This window comes from Salvelinus alpinus, chromosome 17 (assembly GCF_045679555.1).
Source record: "Salvelinus alpinus chromosome 17, SLU_Salpinus.1, whole genome shotgun sequence".
NCBI lineage: Eukaryota > Metazoa > Chordata > Actinopteri > Salmoniformes > Salmonidae > Salvelinus > Salvelinus alpinus.
The window spans coordinates 21,243,876-21,270,575 of record NC_092102.1 but is presented as its reverse complement, the minus strand read 5'-3'; the positions used below and the strand labels follow the sequence as shown (position 1 = coordinate 21,270,575).

At 43.5% G+C, this 26,700-nt stretch overlaps 1 protein-coding gene across 4 annotated transcripts; it reads right to left on the bottom strand.

Annotated features, from left to right (window-relative positions):
* Positions 1 to 1,028: 1,028 nt before the first annotated feature.
* On the bottom strand, positions 1,029 to 26,700 carry LOC139542484 (protein bicaudal D homolog 2-like). Of its 4 annotated transcripts, none has more exons than XM_071347949.1 (10): positions 26,417 to 26,700; positions 24,625 to 24,958; positions 20,359 to 20,571; positions 19,940 to 20,092; positions 16,307 to 16,771; positions 13,061 to 13,966; positions 12,455 to 12,631; positions 7,356 to 7,507; positions 4,001 to 4,328; positions 1,029 to 2,875 (listed from the first exon to the last, which is right to left on the bottom strand). In XM_071347949.1, the coding sequence occupies exons 2-10, from the start codon at positions 24,871 to 24,873 to the stop codon at positions 2,870 to 2,872; spliced, it is 2,649 nt and encodes an 882-aa protein (XP_071204050.1). In that variant the 5' UTR covers positions 24,874 to 24,958; positions 26,417 to 26,700; the 3' UTR covers positions 1,029 to 2,869. The 4 variants fall into 4 exon arrangements, with proteins under 4 accessions (XP_071204050.1, XP_071204049.1, XP_071204048.1 ...); XM_071347948.1 differs by lacking the exon at positions 26,417 to 26,700 and adding an exon at positions 26,261 to 26,379; XM_071347947.1 differs by lacking the exon at positions 26,417 to 26,700 and adding an exon at positions 26,247 to 26,366.

Here is a 26,700-nt window from a genome sequence, read left to right as displayed (position 1 = left end):
ATGGAGGAGCCCCTCCTCTGAGCTGGTGGAAGAACAAGACCTCTGTCTACCCACGGCTTACTCAAGTCATGACAGGGAGACTGCATAGTGGCCACATCCGTTCCCTCTTGAGGGTCTTCTTGAAAACAGGACAACTAATTACTGAGAAGAAACCGCATCAGCCCCTCGAAAGTGAGGCAGCTTGCATTTCTTAATGCAAATCTCTCATAAAAGCAAAATATGGTCAGCATTTCTGTGTGCTGCTGGTTATAACATGGCAACAAAGAAGAGAGAGAAGAGGGCCCAGTTTAATGTTTTAAGTGGGATGCTGCAGTTTTGCACATTATTTATTTTTTCTTTGATATGGTGCAATATTCTATTATGCTGTTCAGATTGTATTCGTTTTGAATGGTCAGATTTATATGCACTTTGTTTATATACATTAAAACGTTTTTATAAGCAAATGTTTAATAGCATTCTTTTTCATAACAAACCAATGCATTTTTAAATGCATTGTGGTTAAGGTAGAGTATGATTTCATTTAATTAGAATTGTTTTAACACCAATCATAGTCAAACTATCGCAAACTGTTTGACTTGAGAAAATGCAAAACATATATATTTTTTAAAGAGCCGTTTGGGAGCCAAAAGAGCCGGCTCTTTTTGGTGAGCTGAGCCGAACGAGCCGGCTCACTGAAAAGAGCCAGAATGCCATCACTAAAGGAGACGGGAACGGTTCAGGTTAAACACGTTTTACTCCGCCCACATTGCGAACTGCACACTACAGTCAGGGGTTTCTCACTCTACACCCCCTGGTGCAGGGGGAAGGGCCTGGACTTCATTGAACCAATCACAATAAGTTGCGTGAATCCAAGGGATACGTCAGATACAATGTAACGAATGAAACATCAACTAAATTGGCTACATATGTGCTTCAAAAGTAGCATTACCTCAGCTTCTGAATTGCCAAGTCATTAAAGGGAAAGCACTCAAAATACATTTTTAAAAGGAAAACAGTTTGATTAGAATACCATATGCCCAACAATTACATACACAGACAGTGGCGTTCCTTTATTCTCCATCACACAATAAGTGGTGCACAGGTCAATAAAATAAAATGAACTTACTTTACATACACAGAAATTGATGAACACCATTTGGGTTCTATCGACACAAAATCAATTTACAAATAAGATACATTGTCCACATAATACATAATGATGTTGTATGATGATCAGTTACATTTACAATACATGTACAAACACATTGGTGAAAGAGTGAGAAAATGGGGATCAGAGGGCAGAAAAATGTACAAACTCATACCACTCAATGATGCACCAAAAAAAGAGCCTATTAGTTTCCTCAAAAGCAAACAAATAAAAGCTCCATAATCATAAAAATAAAACACACTACACACATCATCAGTGTTGAATAATACTGTTAATCTTTAAAAAGACTTTGCCTAAAATCAACTGACCGGAAGCAGAGGAGAAAAACCAAGGCACTATTTCAAAAATTAGAACCACCAATTAGCATCATGTATTGACCTTCACTAAACACAGGACGGAAACCCAATTGTACAGAGTTGACCTCAGCCATTTTTAGAATACTTAAATAAGAAAAAAAAGAGGCCATCTCCAAAAAACATTTAGGTTAGGCTACTAGATATGATCATATGTGGATCTGCTGCTCAGATCCTGTCATTCCATTGGGTCTGTACTGAGGCTGGCAGTGTGGTCCTGTAGGGCCCCTGTAGAAGAAGACCCCAAGACCACGGTAGCTCTGCTGCCAGGAGAGAGAAGAACCATCCAATACAATTAGAATGAATAGATGCCTGTAGTAATAATTACATTTCTATGGAACCATCAGGCTCAGAGGCCCAGCCCTCACGAGGTCCTGAAGAACAGATGTCTGCAGGGTCTTCAGTCTCAGAACAGGAGTGATATCACACAGGCTCTGCTGAACTATGTGCATAGTTTGGAATGAAGCATGCTAATCACATATCGCCCAAATATTTTTCTGAGCTAGTTAATTCAACTGTGATATTAACCTCGAGTCCTGAGACTATGGCTTTGTAATTTCAATCAGTGATATTGGATCTCCTGACTGAAGGGCATGGCTGGTAGGCCGAAGCCGAACAGTGAGGTACGTCAAAGAATAAAGACAAGGATTTAACAGTTATCGCCAGTAGAAAATGCAAAGAGCTAGAGGAATAAATAAACATCAAGACAAGACTCTTCCCTGTGCTTTTAGTATTTCAATATGGTTAGTAAGGCTGCCATTTCTACGGGGGGGGAAATGCCCATGAAACCTGTGTTGATATGCGGCACGTCCGAAATGACACACCATTCCCTACCTACTGCCCAACTTTCGACCAAATCCCTATGAGCCCTGTTCAAAAGTAGTGCACTAATCTAGGGATAGTGGTCAGGCTAAGCAGCAGTTGTCTAAGGGGGATGCGGTCTGACACCACTGGGAGAAGCCCGTTTCCAGACAGGCTTTGTCATGTTGCCAGGCTAGTGTTAAAAGACATGCAGCAGCATCAAAGTGGAATATATAACCTTGCATAAATACACATCAACAGCAGGAAAAATAAAGGGTAGATAATACTGTGCCGGTCAGGAAAACAGTCCTTTACTTCATAAAAATAAAATGAGCTTTTTTGCTTCTTTTACACTCCTTTACTGGTTGCATGCAGGTAGGCATCTTTGGTCGATACAGAAGGTGGGGAGATGTGTTAGGAGCAGCCAGTCCACTGGGTCTGATGAGTAGAGTAAGAGAAGGTCTGGGATGAAGAGGATGTCTGATGACTTCAGGAGGGAAGGCGTTTGTTTCAGGAGGTCGACGTGGAGAATACAGGGGATTGGAGTGATCATGATGGCTGACTGGTTTCACCGCTGCAGAGACAGGGGGAGGCAGATGCATAAAAAAAGGACATTTAGTAATAAACCAAAGGACCAAAACAAACTGGAAAAGGATACGGTCACCGATCCAAACAGCAAAACAACAAATGATTAAGACAACAGGTATGAAGAGGTTGGCAATTGACAATAGTTTCTGAGACTATGTGGTGCTATTAGTACAAAACCAATGCTGAGGCCGGGTGTATTGCATTTTGCTTGTTTACTTTCTCTAACCTGGGCAAAATTCTTCAGCACTGCTGAAGGTGTGCAAAGGTAGTTGGTTAATGGTTACGACTATTTGTGACTAGAGAAAACTCATCTTGACGAAACGCCAAAGTGTCATTGGTTGCATGAGCGTAATTCACTGGGCTGTGACCTACGAGCCCTGGCTGGTTGTGGATCACTGGTGCCTCTAGAACCAGGCCTACTCAAACTACTCTGTGATTCTTCAGTGTTTCTATGACCTGGGCCTGGGACCTGTCTGGTCTTTCTACCAGCTCTACTGGTCTGACTGGTGGGAGAGAGGGGAGCTGCTGTAAGGCACCTTGAGGTTGGAGCAGAATGGAAAGAGCTTGTGGATGTCATCTCTGAAGAACTTGATTTGTAAATAACATTGTGTTGTTTTCTACGAACAGAAACCTCCAAGGTTGGCTTTAACACTGGCTTAACAGTGCCCTGTTGGTCCAATATGTTGACAGAAGGGACACAGCAAGACCTGGAAGAGGCCAGATTCTCTATCAATCTGGAATTGAAAGACTTTACTCTGGAGGCAGACGACGAGGAGCACAAAGTACGATTGGAGAAAAAGGTGCCTTCACGATTAGGGCCTAAAGCCCCTCTGGCACCCCTTACAAAAGCACGGCCAAAGACGGCACTATCCAGGGAGCTGGAAGACCCTCTACGGGAGTCAGACTGGGTGTCATCCTGTTCCTGCCAAGGACTCAGCCCTGCTCGGAACACATCAGCGACACTACGACTTCTAATGGAAGTGGCATCCCTGGGGAGCTTGGCTCCTCCGTGTGGTCGGGGAGCGGTACAGGTAGAGGAGGAAGAGGTATATAGGGGAGGAAGAGGGTCAGGATGGAAGCAGGTAGTGGTGGAGGAAGACCGGGTTCTTACAGGGCTGGTGTGGAAGCTGCGGGTGAGGGCTCGGAGGTGATGGGTGGCGGTGCTGGGCACGTTGTTGGTGAGGACCGGGCTGGAGCGGGGGCTGTTGCGGCGGGGGCTCCGGCCCGTCTTGGTGCCTAGCTCCTTCGCCCTGGCGCGGCGGGGGCTGCTGCCGAGGCTGTGGGCGGACAGAGGGGCCTCCAGGTCCTCCAGGCGCTGGGTCAGGGCCAGCTTCTGCTGGATGGCCATGCGGAGCAGGGAGTTCAGGGTCTTCTTCTCATCCTCCGCCACCGCTAGCTGCCTCTGCATCTCATCCAGCTGGGTGACATACTGGTCACACCTAGAGACACATGCATGTTAGAGCAACACAATCACACACATTTAGTAGACAGGTTAGACAAACAAATATGTTATAGGAACTGTACAATTAGACAAAACATATAATCTGAATTATATTTTGTATATCTCAACAGCTATGATGAAAACACAGGGAGAGGAAGATGAGACAGACACCGAGTACACAAAACATTAAGAACACCTGCTCTATCCATGATAGACTGACCAGGTGAATCCAGTTGAAAGCTATGACCCCTTATGGATGTCACGTGTTAAATCCACTTCAAATCAGTGTAGATGAAAGGGGAGGAGACAGGATAAAGAAGGATTTTTAAGCCTTGAGACATGGATCGTTCGTGTGCCATTTAGAGGGTGAATGGGCAAGACGAATGATTTAAAGTGCCTTTGAACAGGGTATGGTTGTAGGTGCCAGGCGCACCGGTTTGAGTGAGTCAACAACTGCAACGCTACTGGGTTTTTCATGCTCAATAGTTTCCAGTGTGAATCAAGAACGGTCTCCCACTCAAAGGAAATCCAGCCAACTTGACAACTGTGGGACGTTTTGGAGTCAACATGGGCCAGCATCCCTGTGGAACGCTTTTGATACCTCATAGTCAATACTCCAATGAATTGAGTAGGTTCTGAGGGAAAAAGGGTGTGCATCTCAATATTAGGAAGGTGATGGTAATGTTTGGTCAATGAGAAGACCGACAGTAAGCTCACATGAGACAAACCCAAGAGAAAGAGAGAAAGCCAAGAAAATACAAAAAAAGCCAAGTTTAGTTTCTGAATTCGTTGAATAATAGTTACAATTTCTGAGTGAGGTCAACATGACACTGTGGGGAAGTTGCTCTAAATGTCCACTTGGAGGCACCATTACACAAAGTTTACCAAGTCATTTCAAGAGGGTCAGTGCTAAATGCAGTCAGTCAGAATCAGACAGGGTCTTTCAAATGCTAGGCCTAATCAAACATCTGCTCATTTACTGTCCTAGAGAAGAGACCGAGCTTATTGTAGTGTCCATGCCCCGATGAATTGAGGATGTTCTGAGGGCAAACGGGGGTGCAACTCAATATTGTATGTTTTGTACACTCAGTGTATTATGTAATTCTATGATTAAGCACATAAAAATGTCAAGTGCACACGCAGACACACACAGGAGGTCCCGTACTGGGAAGAAATGAAATCTACTTTTACCCCAGGTAAACACCCACATCTACTTAGGCCAAACCTTAGAAATACAGAAACCGTAGTCCAGAAGTGTAACCAACATCAAGACACAATTAACAAATCCCTTTGTCCTGCCACACACTAATTAAGGATATACATGCCAACACTCAAAACAAATACTGTATCTGCCTACCAACAAACAGAGCACCGCAAGGCAGTCAGGGGCATAGCCTACGTTCTGCACAAGTTAATTCTGTCTCGGTCCACTCTTGGTTGCTAGCAGCTATCCCTACAGAGAGGGGTGGGGAGGGAGAAGGGAACATTGCGTCGAGTCGCTTTCCCTGTCCCGTCATGACGGACAGGTCGGTCCAGGCTGAGGCTCCAAACAGGGCAGTGCATGTGCGTTCTAATCTGCACGTGAGTCCCGTCATGACGGACAGGTCGGTCCAGGCTGAGGCTCCAAACAGGGCAGTGCATGTGCGTTCTAATCTGCACGTGAGAAGATGGATTGTTGCGGACTGCAGAGTGGTAAAAGGCCTCTAATCTGATTAGACGACACTGTAGTGACAATGTCTAGCACGCGTCCCAAAATGGCAGCCTATTCCCTATTTAGTGCGCTCCTGTTAACCAACGCTCATAGGGCTCTGGTTAAAACGTAGTGCAGCATAAAGGGATAGGGCTCCATTGGGACGTGGCCAAACTCTAGTCTACCATGTCATGACACGTCGGACTGTCTCATCTAAACAAGAGCCACAGGAGCACAAACACTAAGCATGACGATTAACTTTAGCTGCTTTAAGCTGGAGAACAATTATTTCCACAGGAGGGAGTCTGTCCACTGCTCGGTCTACATCTGCTCACAGCAGCAGCGGTAGGCTAGTCTGTGGATGTAATGTAAAACAAGGCCGACCACAGGACTTTGGACAAATGTCATGCAATATGTACATTTTTGATTGTAGCGTAACACTAATTGATGCACAAAGTGTAAATACTTTTTCCTGTGTTATCCTCAGAGATTTAAAATGGAGCGTATCCACTTGCAAGGCTGAATGAAAACAGTGCTTCTCCAACTCAGGTCTCTAGATTGGTGTTATTCTCTGTGATTGTGAATATATAATGAACAAAAATATAAACGCAACAACTTCAATGATTTTGCTGAGTTATGAGTTACAGTTCAAATAAGGAAATCAGTCAATTAAAATAAAATTCATCAGGCCCTAATCTATGGATTTCAGGCCCACCCACTTGGGACCCAGGCCCAGCCAATCAGAATGAGTTTCTCCCCAAAAAATGGGCATTATTACAGACAGAAATACTCAGTTTCATCAGCTGTCCAGGTGGCTGGTCTCAGACAATCCCGCAGGCGAAGGTGAAGGTGGATGTGGAGTTCTTGGGCTGGCGTGGTTACATGTTGACATTGGAGGCGGCTTATGGTAGAGAAATGAACATTACATTCTCTGGCAACAGCTCTGGTGGACATTCCTGCAGTCAGCATGCCAATTGCACGCCCCCTCAAAACATGAGACATCCATAGCGTTGTGTTGTGACACAAAACTGCACATTTTAGAGTGGCCTTCTATTGTCCCCAGCACAAGGTACACCTGTGTAATGATCATGCTGTTTAATCAGCCTCTTCATATGCCACACCTGTCAGGTGGATGGATTATCTTGGCAAAGGAGAAATGCTCACTAACAGGGATCTAAACAAATTTGTGCACAAAAGGAGAGAAATAAGCTTTTTGTGTGTATGGAACACTTCTGGGATCTTTTATTTCAGCTCATGAAACATTGGACCAACACTTTACATGTAGTGTTTCTATTTTTGTTCAGTGTGAAAGGAGAGTAAATAAAATGACTGTACCTGCTGGTGAACATGACCCTCAGTGAAGAGAAGGTGGCAGCGTCCTCCTTCAGGGCTTTGAGCTCGTTCCTCAGCTTCACCATGGTCTCAGACACCATGCTCTTCTCTGTCTCGTACTTGGTCTTCAGGTTGCTCAGAGCCAACTCTGCCGTCTGGAATAGAAACATTATGGCTTGTTTGATTGTTTTTTCCCCCAGCTGTAATATCAAGAACAAAACACACTTCAAAGTTTACCTCTCATCTGTCAGTGCAACTTAACAAAAACAACGACCATGATTGTATAGATGGGGCACTGGTAATTTTGGCACTCTATTTAGATTTAGTCTAGTCGTAGTCATTTTGACTAATTTTTGTCAGTTGAATACTGATTTAGTCCATTTGCCGTCAAAATTACTAAAACAGTGGGCCATTTTAGTCAACTATATTCCCTTTTTAGTCACATCACATTTGCATTGCCTCATTAACCTCTAGTAAACAGAAATCACTGACTGCCATGTGCACAAACGTACATAACCTTGTCCTACCAACATATTGTTCTGCATACCACCCTATTCTCTTCCCAACAGCAGAAATATGACAAACATGTATAAGAATTATCTGGCCATGTAAATTCCTAATTCAGCCTACATAGATATTGCACATTACATACAAACCAAACGCGCGTAAGAGAGAGAGACAGCTTCACAGTCACCAGATGGTGCCGCAAAGTAGTATGGGTTGCACCTCCGTCACTAAACTTCAAGTCCGAATCGAGTCCAAAGTCCCCGTGCTCGAGTTCAAGTCACGAGTCCCTATGGCTGAAGTCCGAGTCCCAGTGCTCGAGTCCTGGTCCAAGCGCTCAAGTCTGAGTCACTAGGTCCACATTTACTCAAAATAAAAGTTATATACCCAGTCAGACAGTGTAGAACAAAGAGGAATTGAGTCAAATTGTTTGCTTCCTTTTTCCTTTCTTTCTGTGCCACCAAATGTTTGCATATAGGCTACTGGTAATGTCACCAGGGTCACGTTCAGTTGCATAACATTTTCCAACATTGCAGATAGAAATTCAATGAATCGAACCAACGTTATTCCTTTTTCAACATGTCAGAGAGGCATGTTTGTTCTACATAGCCTATTTCTATCTGAATGTTCCAAAACGTTGCGTCCCGCTGAACGCGCCCCAGGTTGTTATCTATAGCTAGCTAATGACGTAACATGACTGAACAAGGTGTAGCCTAAACATATGGTTAAACGGTCCGGTCCGCAAGTAGCCTTGTTTTAGGAACGGCCCGCGATATGCTTTATGAATGTAAAATGCAGGCCCCCAGAGTGGCGCAGTGGTCTAAGGCACTGCATCGCAGGGCTAGCTGTGCCACTAGAGATTCTGGTTCGAGTCCAGTCTCAGTCGCAGCCGGCCGCGACCGGGAGACCCATGGGGCTGCACACATTTGGCCCAGCGTCGTCAGGGTTAGGGGAGGATTTGGCCGGCTGGGATGTCCTTGTCCCAATGCGCACTAGCGACTCCTGTGGCGGGCCGGGCGCAGTGCACGCTGACACGGTTGCCAAGTGCACGGTGTTTCCTCCGACACATTGGTGCGGCTGGCTTCCGGGTTAGGTGGGCATTGTGTCAAGAAGCAGTGCAGCTTGGTTGGGTTGTGTTTCGGGGACACCCGGCTCAACCTTTGCCTCTCCCAAGTTCGTATGGGAGTTGCAACGATGAGACAAGACAACTGGATACCATGAAACTGAGGAGAGAAAAAAAGGGCTAAAATAAATAAAACAAATTACTAAACAAAATTCGATTACAAAAAAGTAAAAAATGCACAATAGAAAGACATTTTTTTAGAGCCGGACCTCATCGTACAGGTCCTATCTTTTGAACGGTAAGGGTTAGAATCAATCTGTTCTATCTGAGGAAAACAGGGAGGCTTGGCTACAGAACCTGGCTATGAAATGCAGTGGGGAAAGTGGGAGGGAAATTCAAAGACTATTTTTCTCTCCCTTGAGCATAGAAAAGCAGGCAGTCTTTTCACAGTGTTACGTTACAGCCTTACTCTAAAATGGATTAAATCATTTTTTCCTGTCAATCGACACACAATAACCCCTTATGACAAAGCAAAAACAGGTTTAGAAATTTTTGCAAATATAATTCAAATAAAAAACAGAAATACCTTATTTACATAAGTATTCAGACCCTTTGCTATGAGACTCGAAATTTAACTCCGGTGCATCCTGTTTCCAATGATCTTTCTACAACTTGGAGTCCACCTGTGGTAAATTGAATTGATTGGACATGATTTGGAAAGGCACACACCTGTCTATATAAGGTCCCACAGTTGACAGTGCATGTCAGAGCAAAAACCAAGCTATGAGGTCAAAGGAATTGTCTGTAGAGCTCTGGAGACAGGACTGTGTCGAGGCACAGATCTGGGGAAGGGTACCAAAACATTTCTGCAGCATTGAAGAAGAACACAGTGGGCTCCATCATTCTTAAAATGGTAGAAGTTTGGAACCACCAAGACTCCACCCAGGCAATTGGCCTTGGTCAGGGAGGTGAACAAGAACCAGATGGCCACTCTGATAGAGCTCCAGAGTTCCTCTGTGAAGATGGGAGAACCTTCCAGAACGACAACCATCTCTGCAGCACTCCACCAAATCAGGCCTTGATGGTAGAGTGGCCAGACGGAAGCCACTCCTCAGTAAAAGGCACATGACATGGAGTTTGCCAAAAGGCACTTAAAGGAATCTCAGACCATAAGAAACAAGTATCTCTGGTCTGATGAAACAAAGATTGAACTCTTTGGCCTGAATGCCAAGCGTCTTGTCTGGAGGAAACCTGGCACCATCCCTACGGTGAAACATGATGGTTGCAGCATCATGCTGTGGGGATGTTTCTCAGCTGAAGGGACTGGGAGACTAGTCAGGATCGAGGGAAAGATGAACGGAGCAAAGTACAGAGAGATCCTTGATGAAAACCTGCTCCAGAATGCTCAGGACCTCAGACTGGGGCGAAGGTTCACCTTCCAACAGGACGACGACCCTAAGCACACAGCCAAGACAATGCAGGAGTGGCTTTGGGACAAGTCTCTAATGCCCTTGAGTGGCCCAGCCAGAGCCTGGACTTGAACCTGATCGAACATCTCTGAAGAGACCTGAAAATAGCTGTGCAGCGATGCTCCCCATCCAACCTGATAGAGCTTGAGAGGATCTGCAGAGAAGAATGGTAGAAACTTCCCAAATACAGGTGTACCAAGTTTGTAGCATCATACCCAAGAAGATTAAAGGCTGTAATCACTGCCAAAGGTGCTTCAACAAAGTACTGAGTAAAGGGTCTGAATACTTATGTAAATGTCATATTTCTGTTCTATTTTTAACACATTTGCAAAAAATTCAACAACAAAAAACAGTTTTTGCTTTGTCATTATGGAGTATTGTGTGTAGATACGTTGATTACTTTCTGCAAATCCTATGCGTTTTCCACATTGATTCAACGTCATCACATTGCATAGTTTGGTTGAAATGACATGGAAACACTGATTCAACCAGGTTTTGCCCAGTGGCAATGCTGTGATTGTTTTTTAACCAGGCAAAGGGTAGCTAACTAGAAGGCAGACTGGTTAGCTACGGGGAAGCAAGAGAGTTGTCTGCGTGATGTGTATAATCAGAGGCGGAGCCTGTCTGTCTGTCTGTAGCTCACCAGCTGATGTAGGCTGTGGCGTGGGCTGCGCATCGGTGCTGCTCATATTAATTGTGCTCATCACTGGAAAGCTCTCAATCTCTCCAAAAACTCTTGTCCTGTCCACTTAGTAGTAAGAGAATTTTGTCTAGTGTCGTTTTAGTCAACTGAAATGAAAGATCATTGGTTCTATTTAGCCAGTTATAGTCTTGTCAATTGTTTCACGAATATTTGTCAATATTTTTATTGACAAAATTAACACAGATGGGACATATTTGTAGCGATGAAAATATCAACCCTGTAATTAAACAGAAGCAAGAACTACAGCATGTACCCTGTCAAAGCAAATGACCAAGAATATATTGGTAAACATCTTCAGTATCAGTACAGTCAGACATGATACTGCTTACTGCTTAATGAGGCTTGCAAGCTTTACTGAATTCAATAATTTTTCTAGCAGTGTGCCACTGTGGAGAACAAAGAAAGCGTGAGCAGAAGTGTAATCATATGAAGTTAATAAATATTATAGTTCTGTCTACATTTCTCACAGTAGAAAAGGAGAGAGCCAGCATCTGAATTCAGTGGCTAACCCGTGACAGAGAGGCTACCCTAATCGAGCAAAGATTAGCCTTACAGTGTGTGTTTGCGTGTGAGAGAGCAAGTGAGTTAGAGAGAGCAAGTGAGAGAAAGAGAGAGAGGGCGAGTGAGAGAGAGAGAGAGAGTGAGAGCGAGGAGTGGTTGACAGCAGAATCAGGTCAGCCATGTCAGGATGCATACAGAGTAGAGGGGAGAAAGGAGCAGTGTACTGGAAGCTCTCTGAGGAAGACGTCATCATTCTCCAACTACAGCTCTCCATCTCTACACTCAGACCATCCAATGACGTCTAGCCTACCCCTTCCCCCTCTTCTTGGTGAATATCATTTCAGCTGTTCATGGAAAAAATAAATATTGATCGCAAAAAAAGATTAAAGAGTGAATTGAACAGAGGAACGCGCCCTGCAGGCAGACTGGTGGATCTAGCAGTCAGAAGGGGTTTATTGACAGAAAGCTGGAGCAAAACTTTACTGTTGTTGCTATGGGTCAGATACCCAAGGAAATAGAACAGGATGAAAACCTTCACAGCAAGCAAAACAATGGAGAAAGACCAGAGGAAGTCCTATTAAATGTTCAGTTGTTATCGAGTTAGAATGTTCTCTACCGACTTTGGTCTGAGGATTACAGGTCATGGATTGGTCAGGCTGAGAGTCAAACCCTGAATGGAAGAATAGGGAATTAAACTTATTTTCAACACTAAAAGAGACACCACTCATTGATGACCGATTTCAAGATCAATAGTGATTTACCTTTCGGGGTCTGACTGGTTGTGTGTGTCCTGTGTGTGTGTGTGTGTGTGTGTGTGTTCAACTTGGCGTGCCCATTGAGGGATTTGTCTGCAGTGCTGTACCTGTTTGTTGGCTTTGAGGACCGTCCTCAGAGTGGCGATCTGCTCTCTCTTGGTGCTGAGGAGAGACTTGAGCTTCAGCACCTCCTCCATGAGGGCCTCGCTTTCCAGCTCCCCTCCGCAGCTGATCCCTCCCGAATAGGGCAACGTACCCCTCTGGCGACACAGGTCCACCGCCACCTGGGACAGGTAGTTCACAAACCATGAATGATTGTGCTAGTATCGTTATTAGGTATTACTTTCAGTTTCACTAAAGTGATGGACCACTCAGCACAACACGTGTTAGAATTGGTTATCGTCCCAGCCTTTATCAAAGTTTATCAACCGAAACAAAGCAAGGATGCCAAAATGATCCTCATAAAGGAGGAAAAATAACCGCAATTGAAATATTATTACATATGTAGTCTTAGTGGTCTACTACTCTCTACAATCTACAGATATCCGCTTTCCCGATCGATGCCAAGCGCCAGACAAGCTGCTTAAAAGCTTTCGGAGGCCAAATAACACATTCTGTACTGTGGGATCAGAATTCAGCAGACTATGACCTTACTGAAGTGGCCATTAAATATGCATGTTGAGTGGAAGACAATATGGCGGCGGCACTCGTACCTGGAGGTGTTTGATCTGGCAGCGGATGACAGCCACCAGGTTGCGGACGTTGGACGGGTCCCTGAAGTCCATGGTGGGGGAGCTGGGGCAGACTGGGGCGGGGGAGTTGTCACGGGAATCCTGGGGAGTACCAGGCCTGCTGTCTCCATCCCCTCCATGCACTGCTTTCGCAAACAACTCATTGGAGCGTCGCTTGTTACGTCCATGATGGGGATGGGGATGGGGGTGCAGGTGGTTGGACTTCCCTCCACTCCCTCCTGACTGGCCCCTGGCACCGTCGCGGTAGTAGTCTAGGGTGACTCGTTTGGGCGTGAGGTTGTTGCACACACAGATGTGGTGGTAGAGGTTGGCCAGCTCCTCAGAGAAGGCCAGCAGCTCCTCCTGTGCCATGCTGAGATGACCCTCAGAATCAGTAGCCACTTTCCTCGTCGCTCCGATCTCCTTCTCCAGCTCGCTGATGCGCTCCTGGTCCTGCCGGCTGGACTTGATGCACTGGCGGATCTTCTCAGCCAGCTCATGGGCCTCTCCCCTCCACCGCTCCTTCTCCTGCCGGCAGCGCTGCTCCAGGGCTGAGTAACGTTTCCCCGCCTGGGACAGCTCCTCACGCAGCTTCAGCAGCTCCTCGCCGGCCGCCTTCATCCGGGCCTCCAGCACCTCTGTGCTCTTCACGTCCAGCTCATAGTCGTAGTCATCCACCCCGTTCTCCAGGGTCCTGGTGCTCCCGTCCCCCTGGTCGCCCGCCGCCTTCCCCTGGGGCAGGATGTGTTTCTGCAGCTGCACGGCCTCCAGCTGCTGGGTCAGGGAGCCAACCTTGTCTTCCTGCTCACTGAAGGCCTGCTGGGACAGCTCCAACTGCCTCTGGAGGTCCTGGACCGTGTTGGCCAGACCAGTCTTATCCCTCTCAGCCTGGGGAAAGAGACATGGAGAAACAGAAAATAAGACTAAAACATCTTTGCTTGAAAGAGGCATTATAGCTACAGTACCAGTCAAAAGTTTAGACACACCTACTCATTCAAGGGTTTTTCTTAATTTTTTACTATTTTCTACATTGTATAATAATAGTGAAGACTTCAAAACTATGAATCAACATATATGGAATCATGTAGTAACTAAAAAAAGTGTTAAACAAATCAGAAAATATTTTATATTTGAGATTCATCAAAGTAACGAATTTCTTATTTTCTTTATGTTCTATTTATGTGCTGTTCTATAAACCAATTTCTGTGTTCTTGCAAGTGGCTAACTGAACGAATCCTCACTATCAGTAGCTGCAATTTGGCAGTACGCCCTAATTGGTAAAAAAACAGCTCAAATAAACAAAGACAAACGACAGTCCATCATTACTTTAAGACATGAAGGTCAGTCAAAACCCGGAAAAATTCAATTACTTTTAAAGTTTCTTCAAGTGCAGTCGCAAAAACCATCAAGTGCTATGATAAAACTGGTTCTCATGAGGAACGCCACAGGAAAGGAAGACCCAGAGTTACCTCTGCTGCAGAGGATAAGTTCATTAGAGTTAACTGCACCTCAGATTGCAGCCCAAATAATTGCTTCACAACGTTCAAGTAACAGACACATCTCAACATCAACTGTTCAGAGGAGACTGAGTGAATCAGGCCTTCATGGTCGAATTGCTGCAAAGAAACCACTACTAAAGGACACCAATAAGAAGAGATTTGCTTAGGCAAAGAAACACAAGCAATGGACATTAGACCGGTGGAAATGTTTGATTTTTGGTTCCAACCGCCGTATCTTTGTGAGACGCAGAGTAGGTGAACGGATGATCTCTGCATGTGTGGTTCCCACTGTGAAGCATGGAGGTGTGATGGTGCTTTGCTGGTGACACTGTCAGTGATTTATTTAGAATTCAAGGCACACTTAACCAGCATGGCTACCACAGCATTGTGCAGCGATACTCCATCCCATCTGGGTTTGCACTTAGTGGGACTATAATTTGTTTTTTTAACAGGACAATTATCCAAAGCACACCTCCAATCTGTGTTAGGGTTATTTGACCAAGGAGAGTGATGGTGCTGCATCAGATGACCTGGCCTCCACAATCACGTGATCTCAATCCAATTGAAATGGTTTGGGATGAGTTGGACCACAGAGTGAAGGAACAGCAGCCAACATGTGCTCAGCATATGTGCATACTCCTCCAAGACTGTTGGAAAAGCATTCCTCATGAAACTGGTTGAGAGAATGCCAAGAGTGTACAAAGATGTCATCAAGGCAAAGGGTGGCTACTTTGAAGAATCTAAGATATATTTTGATTTGTTTAACACTTTTTTGGTTACTACATGATTCCATATGTGTTATTTCATAGTTTTGATGTCTTCACTATTATTCTACAATGTAGAAAATAGTGTAAAAAAAATAAGAAAAACCCTTGAATTAGTAGGTGTGTCCAAACCTTTGACTGGTACTGTAAATATATAGTAGAAGGCATAAAATGCAATTTTTGATTATCCATTTTCCATGGCATTTCAAAGTGCCAATTATGCCTCAGATTACTGTAGCAAGCATTTGGGTGGCTGAACTAAACGGCACATTCAATACGAGACAAATGTCAGTAATACATTTCTCCAGGTTGATCAATCTTTGCTGAGACAAAAGCAGAGGTTCTCTCTGAGACGGTACACACAAATTTCTCCATCCAGTGCCTTCAATCTCACTGCATTATTCATGATGTGGAGCAGCACTCGAGACACACAGCCTCAACATGCTCGTTCAGTACTCCTAACATCTGCTGGGCCTGGGCGGAAGCATACCTACCCCCGGCTGAGTGCTTTATAAATTATACATTTACACAACTGAAATAGGACAATAAATTATTGGTTGGGACAGAGCATACTGTAGAGCTAAAAAAAAGTGTAGAAAAGTGGTAATTGAATGTGCAATGTGGTGTTTGATAGGCCGTTTCAAACAGTTACTGACAGTACAGTTACACTAAGTGATCCAATGATATCTGTAGCAGGATGTGGTCTATAGAAGGAAGGGTACGTGACTGAAACCTTTACAGCTCATATATAGGACATCGCCATGGCAAGAAGTACTGCTGATCAGAGAACTAAATCTAGACATTGACACACCTAACTACTAGTCTACAGACCATCTCTGTTACAAATCTTTTTTAATTCCAACAATTCTTTACTGAAAGAGAAGACAAACAGATGATTACTTGAAATGAGTTAGTGTCCATACAGTATGTACCAGTACGTACGTGGTTTTGATCCCATTGCGTACCTGCATGAGTTGCTGTTTGAGTTTCTGTCCGTCAGAGAGGTGCAACTCACTGAGCAGGTCAGACACCAGGCCAGGGGCAGGCCTCAGGAACACGTCACTGTTCCTGGGGGTGGAGAAGCGCTGGACGTGCCCATTAGCCTTGGGGTTAGGAGGAGCGCAACCAGACCCCGGGCCGTCGTTGCAACCGCTATCCTTTTCGTGCTCCCGGCCCCCTCCACTGTCCCCACTGTCATCCAGCTGCATTTCCAGGTGTGTGACCGAGTCAAAGGGGTTGAGGGCTAGGGCCGAGAGCTCCCTCCTCAGGGTGTTCTTCTGCTCCCTCTCCTCCTTGAGGGCCTCCAGGGCCTCGTCCAGCTGACGCTCGGCGATCTCCCTTAGCTGCGCCGCCTCCTCCAGCTGGGCCCGGAGAACGTCGTCTTGCTCCTCCTTGTGGGTGAGCTCCAGCTTCACCGCCTCGAACTCCACCTGCAGATGACAAGACGAGAGACAGGGCATGTGATTACAGAGACTCAGAGTGTAGAACGGAGTGTTACGGGCAGGGTTGGGGATTACATGTACATTATAACAAAACAAAAAAGGTAACTAATCCGTTACGCGAACAGCAAAAATATTGTAATCAGATTACAGATACTTTTGAAAAACTTGATTACTTAGAGGATTACTTTTAAATTCAGAATTTTTGTTAACACTTTTCTCAATGACAGTCATATCAGCATTGAATCAAATCAAATCAAGTTTATTTTATATAGCCCTTCGTACATCAGCTAATATCTCGAAGTGCTGTACAGAAACCCAGCCTAAAACCCCAAACAGCAAGCAATGCAGGTGTAGAAGCACGGTGGCTAGGAAAAACTCCCTAGAAAGGCCAAAACCTAGGAAGAAACCTAGAGAGGAACCAGGCTATGAGGGGTGGCCAGTCCTCTTCTGGCTGTGCCGGGTGGAGATTATAACAGAACATGGCCAAGATGTTCAAAATGTTCATAAATTGAAAAAGGGCACAAGTTTAAGTTTGTTCCACCTGAGAGAGTCTGACCACAAGTCAGAGACTCCATGAGAACCCAAAATATAAGCTGCTTTTCCTCCAATGTTTGTAAACATTGTAAATGTAAACAAACACTGTATAGCCTCATAACATGGTTAAAACAATAATGTTGATATCATGGATGACCAGCCCTTACATCCATAGCTTTGTCTATTAATCTGGGAGTGGTTACATTTCTCCAGGCCCATCCCTCAGCGTTTTACCAAAATGGCAGGGCGAACGTTTTGTTATTGTTTCATCTGTGGATTTGCCCTTTAAAACAGCTGCACATTATCAATATATTAAAGTGTCATCAACAAAAAGGTAAACAATAGGCCTATAGCAAATGCAGCATGTGGCATTCATTTTTTCAGTAGTAAATAGCATTTTTCAGTAGTGCTCAAAGCATGCCATTCCATGAGCGCAGCATTTATTTTTCAACTCTAATCAACTCTAATTAGTTTTGAATCTATACTTCCATATTTGCAAGTCCTATTCTTGAAGATCAAGGGGTATAACATTTATTGGAAGGACGAATTCTGAGACTTTGTTTTTTAATGTAAAGATATAATTTAATCGTATTATTATATAAAGTAGAAAGCGATGGGTTAGAAGAAGCCTACATAACCAACCCATAAAGTAAAATGTAACATTCATATGGCCAGCTATGTAAACTGTAACATTGATTTATCCTGCAATAGATCTTGTTCAATTGGTAACATACATTTGTCTTCTTCTAATGCCTCTTTAGGGGAAAGGCATCTAAAAGTTACAGAATGTAATCAGATTACGTTACTAAGTTTGGGTAATCCAAAAGTTACATTACTGATTACAATTTGGGACAGGTAACTAGTAACTAACGGATTACATTTAGGAAGTAACCTACCCAACAATGGTGTCAGGTCACTATGGGAGGGGTGTGTTGAATTTCAGATAATTTTTCCTTAACATTAAGGGACAATAAAAGTGAATCTTATGTCTGTTGGGTGGTACTGAACTAGGAATGTGTAACTGTCATTACTCTGACCTTAGAAAATTAGGAATTTCTGTGGTCTATGTTCTACAACTTACTTTTGGACTGGCAGTTGGTAAATTATTTCAAAACCTTCTCAATAATTGATCTATGCTACTTGGCCACCTGATGAGTAAGACGAGTTTACGTCACATTTACAGTATGCTTCTGCGTGACCAGGATGAGAATCAAATCTGTCCCAATTGTTCGTAGAGACTTCCCACTTCAGAGATGCCATTGTCTCCCATCTGAGATGACTCCCCAACAATGAGTGTGTGTGTCAGACAGACTGACAGGGGAAGTCACTGTCAGCCAAACCCAGCACACACACACACCAGACAAGGCTAGCCCTTATTCATGAACCATTTGGAAAGAATCCTCATCACACACCCTCAGAGTCTTAACCCAGTAGGAGATGGAGACTTAAATGGACAGGAAGAATAGAAGCCTACCAAACACAGTATAGTGCTGCGCGATTAACATACATTTAAGTTATTTTACCTTTTTTTTTTTTTTAACTCATTGACCTCCATCGGTTCAATTATTAGAATTCTATTCTGTTAGTTTATTTCCTGTGAGCTCAATGCGCACATTGCAGTTTCTCTAGAGAGATCAGATCCAGCCTGAACTGTGTGATGTAGTAGGGATATGTAGTTTCCAAAAGGCCAATATTCTACATAATTACCACATTTTATGCACTAAACTAACTACAATGACCATAATCCATTGCACATCTACGTGTCCGGTCTGTGTTTCTTTTACGCCTGCTATGAGAGACAAGAATGCGCGATCATGAGGGATATAGAGAGCAAATGTCGCTTCGCAAGGTATCTCTACCTGAAAATACATGATCAAAGTGATTGCTAGTTAATATTCAACAGTCAAAAGTAGGCCTTATTTACAAAGTACTGATTTTGTCAGAGAGCATAGGTAGCAGCTCTATAGAGATGAGATGACTTGAAATTAAATAATAAAGTCATTAAATACAACAAATGTAATATACACAACTGAAATATTTTATTAAAGTAACGTGAATAAATGGTTAATAAGTAATAAGCAGTAATGGACCGTCACTACCATCATGGGAATGTATTGTTTTATTCTGTGTTACAGCATTCAACCCAAATAATCGAAACAAAAAACAATATATATATTTTTTTTTAAATAATCGAACCGACCTAAAAAAACAAACACTAATTGCTCAGCACTACCACAGAATGATCTGGAACCCCCTTTTGGCCATTAAGAAACGAACACACTCCTAATGTTTGTTATGACGTTGCACATTTTTCAGCGGTTACACAAAGTACTGAGTCATTTGAGGTACACATTCCATGAGCCTTTTGAGAAGAATAGGAGTATTTTGGCCCAACTACTGGCTGTTGTACTGGAAGTGCCGATGGGAGACAAGGGTTGTGTTCAGTAGAGCATGCTGTAGCAAAACTTCATGCAATAGAAAACTAAAAGCAGTGTTTTTACTGAACAGGTTCAGCTTTTTCCTCCCAGTTTAAAAACTATTCTCCCTACTGAACAAGGCCCTGTTGTGTTAACTGAGTGTTATTATCAGTGAGGCGAGTGATTAGAAGGGAGGGGCTCTAACCTGGTTCTCCTTGAGTACAGACACCTGTTTCTGCAGACAGGTGTTCTCCTCCTCCAGCTCACTGTTGTCCTGGAGCTGACGGAGCTCCCGCACCTTATACTCCTTCATCTCATTCCTCATGTGGCCCTTCTCCAGCTCCGAACACTCACACTCCTGGGAAACACACACACTCTCAGTATACAGTTGAACTAATAACACAATGTTATGGAAGCACTGCACACTGCTCTTGACATTTGAACACACACAAGAGACTAGCAGGAAGTAGAGCGTAAAATGAGCCTATTTAACTGAGACCTACATTTCTGTTAGATGGAGAGATGTACAAATGCTACTAAATAGTTGTATTCTTCCATATTTAAGTGAATAGTGGTGTGTAAAGCATTAGGTATGTTAGTGAATGATAAGCACACTATTAATACCTTCTTCAGCTGGGAGGAGAGGCCGGCCTGTCGGTCTATCTCAGCGTGAGCGTAGCCCAGAGCGAGGCGCGCCTGCCGTAACTCGGCCTGCAACTCAGCCATGCTGGTTGCCATGGCAGCCTCCTTGCTGGCAGTCTCCTCCAAAAGGCACTCCTCCCGGGTCTCCCCATATGCTGTTGCACGCTTGTGGCAGGTCACAGAGTCTGACAGAGCCTAGTTGCACACACAGACGGATACAAAGCAAAAAGAGCGGCATTTATTTGGGCGTCATCCAGAGTCTGCCAGAGACCACAGACAGACAAAGACAAAAAAGGTGCCATTTATTTGGGTGTCCAGTTGTTCGTGTGACCACCATATGGTGGTATGTAAGGCACATGGTCCATCAGTGGGGTGCACCATGAAAGGCAAGCTGGAAATTAAAACACGGTGCCAAGTGGCACATCTACTAAAGACCCAAGACAACAAAGATGTATATCGGTGGCAGTGGTAATAGGACTCCACAGACCAGCTGTCGAAATCTGAGCGGTCTTGAATATTAAGTACATCCCATGCATATCTTATGCCTGCCTATGTGTCCTCAGGTAAGAATGTGGTACAAACCAGTTTCATCTGGGACAAGTCAAAGAGGAATACATTCTTTCAAATGACAACTTTGTTCACTTTACCCCACAAATGTGATTTGATAGTTACGACTTCTAAGCAAATAGCCTATACTCATTTAACGTCACAACATTATAGGGGTGGTATAGAACCCAAAATCTCCTGATTTGAAGTCATACTGCAATTGGAACTAATTAATGTGTGAAATACAGGTATGCCCCATAGCAGCTTTCCTTCACATGTAAAATTTAAGTGGAAAAAAATGTGGTTAGTGATTTAGATTTGGTTGATACTGGGAGTGCAGGTGGAGACAGACTCTCAGAGCACAGCAGCAATCTCAACAAGACCAACCTAAAACAATTGAGGCTTACTTCAGTTACCTCTACTCATCCTGATAACTGCAAGTCACACTGGATAAGAACGTCTACTAAATTACACAATTGAACACCAGGTTGTTGGGTTCTCGGTCATGTTGTTGCAGGAGGTAATGTACAAAAAGAAATGTGCACAAAACATTCAGTTAAATAAAATGTGGTATTTACCCAGAACATGCTATGCATTATATGTACAGTTGAAGTCAGAAGTTTACATACACCTTAGCCAAATACACTTAAACTGAGTTTCACAATTCCTGACATTTAATCCTAGTAAGAATTCCCCGTCTTAGGTCAGTTAGGATCACCACTTTATTTTAAGAATGTGAAATGTCAGAATAATAGTAGAGAATGATTTATTTCAGATTTAATTTCTTTCATCACATTCCCACTGGGTCAGAAGTTTACATGCTACCAAATACTAATTGAGTGTATTGCCTTTAAAATTGTTTAACTTGGGTCAAACGTTACGGGTAGCCTTCCACAAGCTTCCCACAATAAGTTGGGTGAATTTTGGCCCATTCCTCCTGACAGAGCTGGTGTAACAGTCAGGTTTGTAGGCCTCCTTGCTCGCACACACTTTTTCAGTTCTGCCAACAAATTTTCTATGTGATTGAGGTCAGGCTTTGTGATGGCCACTCCAATACCTTGACTTTGTTGTCCTTAAGCCATTTTGCCACAGCTTTGGAAGTATTATTGGGGTCATTGGCCATTTGGAAGACCCATTTGCGACCAAGCTTTAACTTCCTGACTGATGTCTTGAGATGTTGCTTCAATATATCCACATAATTTTCCTCCCTCATGATGCCATATATTTTGTGAAGTGCACCAGTCCCTCCTGCAGCAAAGCACCCCCCACAACATGATGCTGTCACCCCCATGCTTCATGGTTGGGATGATGTTCTTTAGCTTGCAAGCCTCCCCCTTTTTCCTCCAAACATAACAATGGTCATTATGGCCAAACAGTTCAATTTTTGTTTCATCAGACCAGAGGATATTTCTTCAAAAAGTACGATCGTTGTTCCCATGTGCAGTTGCAAACCGTAGTCTGGCTTTTTTATGGCGGTTTTGGAGCAGTGGCTTCTTCCTTGCTGAGCGGCCTTTCAGGTTATGTTGAAATAGGACTCATTTTACTGTGGTTATAGATACTTTTGTACCCGTTTCCTCCAGCATCTTCACAAGGTCCTTTGCTGTTGTTCTGGGATTGATTTGCACTTTTCGAACAAAAGTACGTTCATCTCTAGGAGACAGAACGCGTCTCCTTCCTGAGCGGTATGACAGCTGTGTGGTCCCATGGTGTTTATACTTGTGTACTATTGTTTGTACAAATGAACATGGTACCTTCAGGCATTTGGGAATTGCTCCCAAGGATGAACCAGACTTGTGGAGGTCTACAATTTTTTTTTCCTGAGGTCTTGGCTGATTTCTTTTGATTTTCCCATGATGTCCAGCAAAGAGGCACTGCTGAGTTTGAAGGTAGGCCTTGAAATATATCCACAGGTACACCTCCAATTGACTCAAATGATGTCAATTAGCCTATCAGAAGCTTCTAAAGCCATGACACCATTTTCTGGAATTTTCCACCCTGTTAAAGACACTGTCAACTTCTGGAATTGTGATACAGTGAATTATAAGTGAAATAATCTGTCTGTAAACAATTGTTGGAATAATTACTTGTGTCATGCACAAAGTAGATGTCCTAACCGACTTGCATAAATTATAGTTTGTTAACAAGACATCTGACTTCAACTGTAACTGTACAGGGTCTGTTAGAAGCTAGGCTAGGGGCCTAGTTGGAATGAGTGCTGAAAAACAATATTACCCAAAACGTGACTGTCCGATTACAATATATTCAGATTATTTCTTTATATGAATGACACTTAATAACCTTTATACAGTGATAATGTGTGCTTTGACTCTGATAGGGGTGAACATAACAGGGAAAAACACCTAATGCCATAATGTTGTCTGCATCAGACAGAGCATCTTAGATGAGCGTTGAAATTATACTGAACAAAAAATATAAAACGAAACAAGCAACAATTTCATTGATTTTACTGAGTTACAGTTCATATGAGGAAATCAGTCAATTGAAATAAATTCACTAGGCCCTAATTAATGGATTTCACATGACTGGGAATACAGACATGCATCTGTTGGTCACAGATACCTTAAAAGAAATGGGCCTCATCTCTTCACGGTATTTCTGAGCATTCAAATTGCTTATGCCTGCCCATACCATAACCCCACTGCCATCACGGGGCACTCTGTTCACAAAGTTGTCACCAGAAAACCACTCGCCCACATGACGCCATACAGGTAGTCTGCAGTTGTGAAGGCCGGTTGGATGTACTGCCAAATTCGCTAAAACAATGTTGGAGCGGCTTATGGTAGAGAAATTAACATTCAATTCTCTGACAACAGCTCTGGTGGACAGTCTTGCAGTCAGCATGCCAATTGCAAACTCCCACAAAACATGAGACATCTGTGGCATTGTGTTGTGTGACAAAACTGCACATTTTAAAGTGGTCTTTTATTGTCCCCAGCACCTGTGTAATGATCATGCTGTTTAATCAGCTTCTTGATATGCCACAGATTATCTTGGCAAATGAGAAATGCTCACTAACAGGGGTGTAAACAAATTTGCGCACAACATTTGAGAGAAATAAGTTGTTTGTGCATATGGAACATTTCTAGTAGAGATAAACAGTAACATATCTATACACATCAACATCCTATGACACTACAGAAGCAGACACTGACCTGTCCTCCTAATCACACAAACTGAATTATTCATATAAACACCAGGCCTCGTTTTGAGTCTTGGGGGATTTTCATTCAGCCAAGCTAGTAACATGCTTCAACATGATAGAGTGTCTTTAAGGGACCTATCAAATGTTCAGTAGGCAATGAATAAGTCGCTATGCAACACTGGATTAACAGCTACCTAGCAACATTATGATTGTGATTTCTTAGTTGAGAACAACTTTGCTAAAAGCTTGTGTACTAACAGCAAGCCCATTGTTTGGCAAATCCCAGGTTGGTTAATACATAGCCAGGTGTGACTGGCACTTGTTCACACTGAAGTACTTAGTGTTAGACAAAGCCATAAGAAACGTATGAACAAGAGGTCTCGTCTCAACTCAATCACAGACAATGTCACCACCATGCATACGTAGTAGTAGCTGTTACTGTGCAAGTAAGGTTTATAATAGCTATATTGAACATTTATTTTACTGGCCTGATTATAGTGTTTCTGCTTTTTAGATATAATTACTGGGATTCTGCTGACCTCTTTAAGCTGCTGCAGCTCCTGTTTGAGAGTCTCGTGCTCCTCCTCCAGCTGGGTGTGCTTCTTCTTCAGTTCGGCACTCTCCTCTAGCACCACCAGGCCATACCGGGCCGCCTGCACTTTCTCGTCGTTGGCCTCCTGGAGCTCCAAATTCAGCCTCACCACCTCCACTCTCAGGTCACCGCCCCCCAGCTCCATCTCATCATCTCCCTCAGCCCCTGTTGGGCCTGCCTCCTCTACCTCCAGCATCCTGTCCTCCTCCTGACTGCTGTCTCCCAATGCACCACCAGGACACCTGCTTCCTCCTTCAATCCTCCTGCCTCATTACTGCTCACTGTGGGAGTGGAGGAAGGAAACACACCGCCCAGGGGCATTTAGGGATCATCATACTGTTCCTTGCCACAAATAGTAACCAATGATGTTACAGTTGAAAGCGCAACTAACCCGAGGTAAAACAATATGATTTAATTTGACTCGCAAGAGTTGCTGACAGCTGACAACTAGCTAAAATGAAGAGAATAATACATTTGGCAGCCCAGTCAGTCATCAAGAGTCAGATTAAGTGGTTAGATGAGTTTAACCAGTCCCCCTGTCACTTTCTTGTGATATTTGTTGTCAGGGTAAAGGCCAGTGAGTGTAAAGAAAAAAGCAACTACATTTGTAAATTGTGTTACAGCATTTGTTTACATGCTCAGTTTTTAGCCTAACATTCTCCCACTTGAGCATGAAGCTAGCTATCATGTTTTACATGTAATTATTTTAAATGTAACCTTTAATTAGGCAAGTCAGTTAAGAACAAATTCTTATTTACAATGACGGCCTACACATCATAATTTATACATTTACAGATCTGCATGTCTCTTGGGATACTGTTGCAGCATCTAACGTTAGATAACTTTTACAGTCAGTCTCCTGCTATAACGTAGACTGCCTGTCAAATTAATTTCAAGTCTGTCCAATGAATTAATGTTACCTACAATTCCCAGACACTAACGTTAGCTAACTCATTGGCTGGCTAGGTGTCATTCAATCAACGTTAGATAGGCTAACTTGCCAACCATGTTTTAAGCTAGTTAGGAGTCGTTATCTAACTACGATTAGTAAACTAGTTAGTTCAAGATGAATGAACTATGGTTACGTTAGCTAGTTAGTAGAGTTGAGTCTACCCAACACGAAGATTATCAGCTAGCTAAAAGTTAACTACTTTAGCTAGCAAGCAAGCGAGCTAAAACGTTCACATTGTCTTGGTTATCCGTAGCTAGCTAGTTGACTTAGGTAGCTAACGTTAGTTGTCAGAACTGTCAAAACAAAGACTCCTACTATAGTTAGCTAGCTAGCCAGCCAGCCATCTGTGGTCCGACTAACTAACTAGTTTGTTAGGCAAATTAACGTTAGCTATTTAACGATAGATAGCCGCAAGAGAGCTAAAACAAGTCAAGTGCATCGCTAGCTCGCTAAATCACTCACCTCCAATATCGATGCACTTGTGTTGCCTAAAGTCTACGTTATTTCATAATCGTATATCGAAATCAAGCTAACCGCAGGGTTCAGAGAATTTGACACTTCCCAGTCCTCAAGTCGAATTTCTGCGTGGACTAGCTATCTAACCGTTAGCTACCCACCCAGGTCTCCCTACCAATGTGCGCCTCCTTGGCTTGAGCACGTTGAAAATCATTGTGCTCGGAAGCAACGGGAGTAGTAGACCATTAACGCTTCGAACACACCGACTGTGTCATTGCATCACTGCTGCATAACATTTTGCGCAGCTAGGCAACTATACTGATGCAGGTACCTTTTGCAGATGGCCGCATGCGGTTGGTCACATGGAGGAGAGAATCATTTTCGCAGTATCCTCAAAACCGTGTCTTTTTGACACAACTGCTGACAGCTACAGGGACATAAACACACAAAATGCTGCTTGGAGACAAGTGTCCACGATAGTAGGATTGCCAGGTCAGTTTAGTAGTGAGCTTGTGCTAGATGTGGCTAGTTAGAGTTAGCTAGCTAGCTAACCTAGCTTGCTAACCTAGCCAATGAGGTGTGTGTGTGAAAGAAATAGTCAAATAAATTATGCTA